The 7456-nt window shown below is 59.3% G+C and overlaps 1 protein-coding gene across 1 annotated transcript; it reads left to right on the top strand.

The window, feature by feature from the left end:
- Positions 1 to 568: 568 nt before the first annotated feature.
- On the top strand, positions 569 to 4978 carry CCDC142 (coiled-coil domain containing 142). The gene is made up of 9 exons (XM_038745719.1): positions 569 to 995; positions 1105 to 1121; positions 1571 to 1657; positions 1757 to 2095; positions 3311 to 3421; positions 3633 to 3747; positions 3850 to 4018; positions 4096 to 4277; positions 4449 to 4978. Exons 1-9 carry the CDS (start codon positions 569 to 571, stop codon positions 4661 to 4663), a joined length of 1662 nt encoding a protein of 553 aa, XP_038601647.1. The 3' UTR covers positions 4664 to 4978.
- The last annotated feature ends 2478 nt before the right edge of the window (positions 4979 to 7456 follow it).

Below are 7456 nucleotides of genomic sequence, written 5' to 3'. Positions count from 1 at the left end.
CCTCTCCAGGGGCACTTCCTCCATGGACCCCCTCTCCTCCCCGGGCCCCCCCTCCAGGGGCACTTCCTCCATGGACCCCCTCTCCTCCCCAGGCCCCCCCTCCAGGGGCAGTTCCTCCCCGGGCCCCCTCCCCGTGGCCACCTCCTCCATGGCCACCCTGGCCCCAGACGGGCCCCTCTCCACACGAACCCCCTCCTCCCCGGAGACCCCGGCCACGGCCACCCCAACCACAAGCCCCCTCTCCGCGGGCCTCCTTTCCATGGCCACCTGCACGGCCACCCCAACCACAAGCCCCCTCTCCACGGGCCTCCTTTCCATGGCCACCTCCATGACCACCCCGACCACAAGCCCTCTCTGCCCAAGCCCCCTTTCCACGGCCACCTTCTCCACGGGGCCCTCCTCCATGGCGACAGCCAGCCTGCCCACGAGCCCCCTCTCCCCAGGCCCCCTCGCCAGGGTCACCTCCTCCGTGGGCCTCGTCTCCATAGGGACCTCCTCCACGGGCCCCCCGGCCACCTCGGCTACGGGCTCCCCCTCCGTGGCTCCCCTCTCCACGGAGATGCCCTCCATGGCCGCCTCCTTCCCGGCGATCCTGAGCACGAGGACCACCTCCGCAGGCCCCCTCTCCAAGGGGACCACCACCCCAGGCCCCGTCCCTCCGGCAGCCCTCGCCACGGGCCCTTCGGCCACGTGCTCCCCTTCCCCGGGCACGCTGGGAGACCCCCCGACGCCACTTCTGGGGGCGCTTCCGGCCTACAACCAGACGCTGGAGGCGGTGGGCACCTTGGGGGCCGGGGCAAGCCCCTTCCCCCCAGCCCGGGCCTGGAGGGTCGTGGCGACGGAGCGGGGGCGGCGGGCGGCCGGGCGGCTGTGGGCGGCACTGGAGGGGTCAGGGCTGGGGTCGGAGCCAGGCCTGGGTGCCACACTCGACGCCCTGTGCGTAGAAGAGCGGGAGGCGCTGGCCGCGTTGTTGGCGGGGGTCCCGGGGGCGGCCCGTCCGGCCTCGGGGCCGTACTGGGCGCTGCTGTGGTCCGCCTGCGCCCGCCGCCTCCACCGCCACTGGGGACCCTGGAGGGACCCCGAGGAGGCCGCACGGGAGCTGAGCGGGGCCGTCCGGCAAGGTGAGAGCCGGGGGCTGCGCTGGGCACCCCAACACAGGGGCTGAGCTGGACGCCCCAACACGGGGCCTGTGCCGGGCGCCTTCGCCCGTCTACTTGTTCCGTTTTGCTGTCTGTCACCCCCTTCGAGACCGTGAGCCCGGTGGTGGGTAGGGACTGTGCGTGTTGCCGAATTGCTCTTTCCAAGTGCTTAGTACAGTGCTCTGCACACAGGAAGTGCTCATTAAATACAATTGTATGAGTGAAAGGCGGGGGGCTGAGCTGGACCCCCCACAACATGGGAGCTGAGCTGGGCACCTTCATGCAGGGAGGGTGGGGGCCGAGCCGGATGCCCCACTGTAGGGGGCCGCGCTGGACTCCTTCATCCCAGGAGGGTGGGGGCTGTGCTGGACTCCTCCACGCGGGGAGGGTCTCCTCCGAGGTTCTGACCCCAGGCTCTCCCCACCCTGCAGCCTCGCTCCCCCGAGAAGGCGAAGAAGCGCTGGACGGGCTGGTCCGCGGCCTGCGCTGCCGGAGCCGGAGCCGGGCCTGGGACCGAGGTACGGCGGGGCGGGGGGGCCGAGGGTGGCGGGCCGCACGGACACGGACGACGCTGGGTGCCTGAGCGGTGCCCCCCACCACCTCTTGCCCCCCAACAGGGTTCTGCAGGGTCCTGGGGTCCCTGGGGGGCGGCCACGGCCAGGCCCCTTCTGCGGGGACCCCCCACTCCCCCACCGGGGGTCTTCTGCTGCAGCTGTGCGCCACGCTCCGGTCAGCGCTGCGGGACCGGGCCGGCCCCGACGGTGGGTCCGGAACGACCCCCCCCGGGGCCCCGTCCACCCTCCTCCCAGGGGTCTCCCCCGGCCCGCCTGCGGACCCTCGCCCACCTACGCTCCACTCTCCAGACGGCCGCCCTTTGGCTCCTGGGGCAGACCCAGCGACACGTGAGCGGCTGGGCCCCGGGGCCCCTCCTGCTGCTGACCCACGGGGACCTGCCCGTGAGTTCGGAGCCGGCCCGGGCCGGCGGGTATTTGAGGTTTGGGAGGGGGTCGCGGTCACCCCCACCCTCTTTCTGCACAGTCCATTAAGCGCCTGCTCCGCGCCGGGGTCCATGTGAATCGATCAGTCGTCTCGATTGAGCGCTTACTGGGTACAGAGCCCCGGAGGGAGGACAGTAGAACAGATACAGCCCCTGCCCACGACGAGTTTACAGTCCAGAGGGGGAGACGGACGCGAATAGAGATCGGTAAATAATAATAATAACGATGGCGTTTATGAAGCGCTTACTACGTGCAAAGCACTGTTCTAAGCACCGGGATAGCTACAAGGTGATCAGGTTGTCCCACGGCGGGGTCTCACGGTCTTAACCCCCGTTTTACAGGGGAGGTAACTGAGGCCCACGGAAGTGAAGTGACTTGCCCCAAGTCACACCGCCGACAGTTGGCGGAGCCGGGATTTGAACCCACGGCCTCCGACTCCAAAAGCCGCGCTCTTGCCGCGGGGCCACGCAGTGCCGTGCGGCCGGGATGAAGAAGGGAGCGAGTCGGGGTGACGCGGAAGGGAGTGGGAGACGAGGAAATGGGGGGCTCGGGGAAGGCCTCTTGGGAGCGATGGGCCTTCAGTAAATAAACTCAATAAATACGGTTGATTGATTGATTCAGTCAGGCTTTGAAGTGGGGGGGAATCGTGATTGGATTTTATTGATTGAGCAAATACGATTGATTGATTGATTCAGTAAGGCTTTGAAGTGGGGGGGAATCGTGATTGGATTTTATTGATTGAGCACTTACAGTGTGCAGAGCACTGTACTAGGCGTTTGGGAGAGAAGAGTAGAAACAGACCCATTCCTCGCCCTCAACGAGCTTAGGGTCTAGAGGGGAAGACGGACTGAGCTGATCAACGGGGCCCACGGCCTTGTTACCTCATCCGTAAAATGGGGGACCGCGGCCCAGTGACGTGACTTAGCCAAGGTCCCGCGGCAGACGGGTGGCAGAGCCGGGACTTTTAGACCGTGAGCCCGCCGTTGGGTAGGGACCGTCTCTCTATGTTGCCAACTTGGACTTCCCAAGCGCTTAGCACGGTGCTCTGCACACAGTAAGCGCTCAATAAATACGATTGATGATGATGATTAGAACCCGGGCCCTCCCGACTCCCAGGCGCGGGGCTCTGGCCTCCCCGCCCGTCTTCACGGCCCTCTCTTCGCTCCCCCTCAGCTCCTCCTGGCCGAGGCGGAAGGCCTGGAGGCCCTCCTGCAGGCGACGGCGGGCGGAGACCCGGGGGCTCGGTTGGCCCAGGAGATCCGGACCCTGGTGGGGCGGCTCCAGGTGGGCCCCGAGATGGGGGGCCGTGGCGGGGGGTCCCGGCGCCCGCGACCCCTCACCCTTCCCCTCACCGCGCCGGAGTCGGGCAGGGCCCGTAGGCCCTCCGTGACCTCTCTGCCCTTGCCGGCCCGGGGCCGGCGGGTGGGCTGCCGACCCTGGCGGGGAGGGGGCTCCGGGTGGTCCAGCCGCCCTCGGCGACCTTCGACCCCCGCAGGTCCTCCCGGCCGAGTGGCCGCCCCTCTTCGCCCGCGAGTGCGGCCGGCGAGCCACCGAGGCCTTACGGGCCCAGGCCCCGCGGGGGCCCTCCCGGACCCTGCGCCTCTGCCTAGGTGATGTTGCGGCCCCGGGGGGGGGGTCACCCTTCCCTTCCCTCCCGTGTCCCGGGTCGCCCCCGCCCCGGTGACACCCCTCCCGACGGCTGGGTCCCCCAGGGCCGCCCCGCGGAGCGGGTGAGGGCGCGGCCCGGGAGGTCCTGGGCCCGGTCCTGCGGGGGCTCCGCGGGCTGCCCGCCCCCGCCCAGCGCGCCGCCTTCGGACTGGCCCTGACCGCCTTCCTGGGGGCCTGGCTGGACCTCGTCCGGGCCTCCCGGAGCCCGTTCAGGTAGGGGAAGCCCCGGGAGGGGGGGGCCGGGCCGGGGTCGCCCGACCAGGCCCCCCCATTGCTCGCCCCCGGTGCAGCACGCGGCTGAGGCGGGACCTCGGGGCCCTGCACGAGCTCCTGGAGCGGACGCGGGGTCTCCCCCCGGACCTGGGCCGGGCCCTGCTCGCCCTGGGCATCCTCCGGGGCCTGGAGGGGGCTCCCGGCCTCGGCCCCGTCCCGCCCGCCGCCGAGGACCCCCAAGGAGAGTCGCCCTGCTGCTGTGAGTGCCCCTCGTCGCCACGGGCCCCCCACCGCCAACGCCTCCCCCGACCTGTCATCCCTCATCATCCAGCCCCTGCCCCGAGGACCCTCCGCCGTCCGCCCCGGGACCTCCCGGAGCCGTCCAGGCCCCCTGCCCACGTGCCCCCTGGAACCCTTCCCTCCCCGGCAGGTGCCCGGATCAGGGCGCGGCGGCCTCCCGACGCGTCTCATCGCGGCCTCGACGGGCTCCCCGTGCCGTCCCGGGCCTCCCCCGTGCCCGCCGCCTTACCGTGGACGCTGAGGGGCAAGGCCCGGGGTCGGACCGGCCCGGCAGCCTACGCCCCGGGGGACCAGCAGCCCTGCCCGGCCCCCGCGCCGACCCCTCACCCGCCCAGCCCGGTGTGAAACCGGCTCGTAATCAGCAATAATAACAATAATAACGACGACGAGCGTGGGATTTGTTCGGTCGATCCGCCGCCGGCATTTATGGAGCGCTCACTGGGTGCGGAGCACCGGACTAAGCGCTTGGGAGAGTCCGATGCAACAGTACAACACCGGATACGTTCCCCGCCCAGCGCGAGTCCTCCGTCTAGAGGAGGAGACGGACGTGAATTTAAATCAATAAATGACAGCTGTGGACATCACTGCCGTGGGGCCGGGAGCGGGAATGAAGAAAGGGAGCGGGAGAAGAGGAAAGGGGGGCTTAGGGAAGGCTTCTTGGAGGAGGTGGGCCTTCAATAAGGCTTTGAACGGGGGTGAGATAATAATAATGATGGTATTCGTTAAGCGCTGACCATTGGCCAAGCACTGGAGTAGGTACAAGGTCATCAGGTCGCCCCACACGGGGCTAACAGTTTTCACTAATAACGGTATTTGGTAAGCGTTTAATATGTGCCAAGCACCGGGGGAGATATGAATCTATACATTATTATGTTGCCAATTTGTACTTCCCAAGCGCTTAGTACAGTGCTCTGCACATAGTAACCGCTCAATAAATACGATTGATTGATTGATCAATCCTCCTCCAGGAGAAAGGGAGGCCCGCGGATTCGCAGACCCAGAGATAGTCGAGACGCCTTGTGGAGCTACGGAGCCAATTTAAATAAATTATTAATAAAAATGCTTCCAGGAATGACAAAACAGAGCCCTCACTAGCCAAAAAAAATATCCAAGCTCTTTATTTCTTTCTGGTATGAGGTTAGTTACACGTTTATTATTGTGATATCTGGACCGACGCCACCCAACCTTGATTTCTATCCATCCATCAATCAATCAGTCAATCATCCGTCACTTGCCTGCTGTGTGCGACTTTGGGCAAGTCACTTCACTTCTCCGGGCCTCAGTTCCCTCATCTGGAAAATGGGGATAAAGACTGTGAGCCCCCCGTGATCACCTTGTATTTACCCCAGCGTTTAGAACAGTGCCTGGCACTATTAACTGCATAACAAATACCATCATCATCATTATTATTATTATTAGAAGATTTATTGAGCACTTACTGTGTGCAGACCACCGAGCGCTTTAGCACAGTGCCCGGCGCACCATGAAAACGACTGAGCGCTGGCAAATTGGGTTTAGCACTTAAATACCATCATCATTATTGTTACTATTATTATTATTAACAAATACCATCATTATTATTTAAAAATACCATTGTTAATAATAATAACAAATACCATCATCCTCACCAAGCGCTTAGTACAGTGCCTGGAAACAATCGATATGACTGAGCGCTGGGGAGGATACCGGCAAATTGGGGTTAGCACTTAAAGACCATCATTATTATAATCATTATTATTATTAACAAATATCAGTGTTATCATTAATAATAATCATTATTAGTATTTAAAATACTTATTGTTATTAGTAATAATAACAAATAGCATCATTCTCACGAAGCGCTTAGCACAGTGCCCGGCACACCATGAAAACAACTGAGCCCTGGCAAGTTGGGTTTAGCGCTTCACAAAGAACCATCATTATTATTATCATCATTATTCTTAACAAATAGCGCCATCATTAATAATAATTATTGTGTAATATACTTATTGTTATCATTAATAATAAAAAATAGCATCATTCTCACGAAGCGCTTAGCACGTGCCCGGCACACCATGAAAACGAGTGAGCACTGGCAAATTGGGTTTAGCGCTTACGAAGACCATCATTATTATTATCAAATATCAGCGCCATCATTAATAATAATTATTATTTAAAATACTTATTGTTATTATTAATAATAACAAATAGCATCATTCTCACGAAGCGCTTAGCACAGTGCCCGGCACACCCTGAAAACAACTGAGCGCTGGCAAATTGGGTTTGGCACTTCACAAAGACCATCATTATTATCATCATCGTTATTATTAACAAATATCATTGCCATCATTAATAATAATTATTATTTAAAATACTTATTATTATTATTATTAATAACAAATAGCATCATTCTCACGAAGCGCTTAGCACAGTGCCTGGCACACCCTGAAAACGACCGAGCGCTGGCAAATTGGGTTTGGCACTTCACAAAGACCATCATTACTATCATCATCATCATCATTATTAACAAATATCAGCCCCATCAGTAATAATAATCATTATTGTCATTTAAAAATACTTCTTATTGTTCTTAATAACAGTAACAAATCGCATCATTCTCACAAAGCGCTCAGCACAGTGTCCGGCACACCCTGAAAACGACTGAACGCTGGCGAATTGGGTTTGGCACTACACAGATACCATCATTATCATCACCAAATATCAGCGCCATCGTTAATAATCATTACTATTATTTAAAAATACTTATTATTAATAATAGTAACAAATCGCATCATTCTCACGAAGCGCTCAGCACAGTGTCCGGCACACCCTGTAAACAACTGAGCGCTGGCGAATTGGGTTTGGCACTTCACAAATACCATCATTATCATCACCAAATATCAGCGCCATCGTTAATAATCATGACTACTATTTAAACCTACTTATTGTTCTTAATAACAGTAACAAATCGCATCATTCTCACGAAGCGCTCAGCACAGTGTCCGGCACACCCTGAAAATGACTGAGCGCTGGCGAACCGGGCTTGGCACTTCACAAATACCATCATTATCATCACCAAATATCAGCGCCATCGTTAATAATCATTACTATTATTTAAAAATACTTATTATTATTAATAATAGTAACAAATCGCATCAT

This window comes from Tachyglossus aculeatus, chromosome 4, assembly GCF_015852505.1.
Source record: "Tachyglossus aculeatus isolate mTacAcu1 chromosome 4, mTacAcu1.pri, whole genome shotgun sequence".
NCBI classification, from domain to species: Eukaryota; Metazoa; Chordata; class Mammalia; order Monotremata; family Tachyglossidae; genus Tachyglossus; species Tachyglossus aculeatus.
Note: the sequence above shows the minus strand (reverse complement) of the source record. Positions and strands in the feature narration are given on the sequence as shown.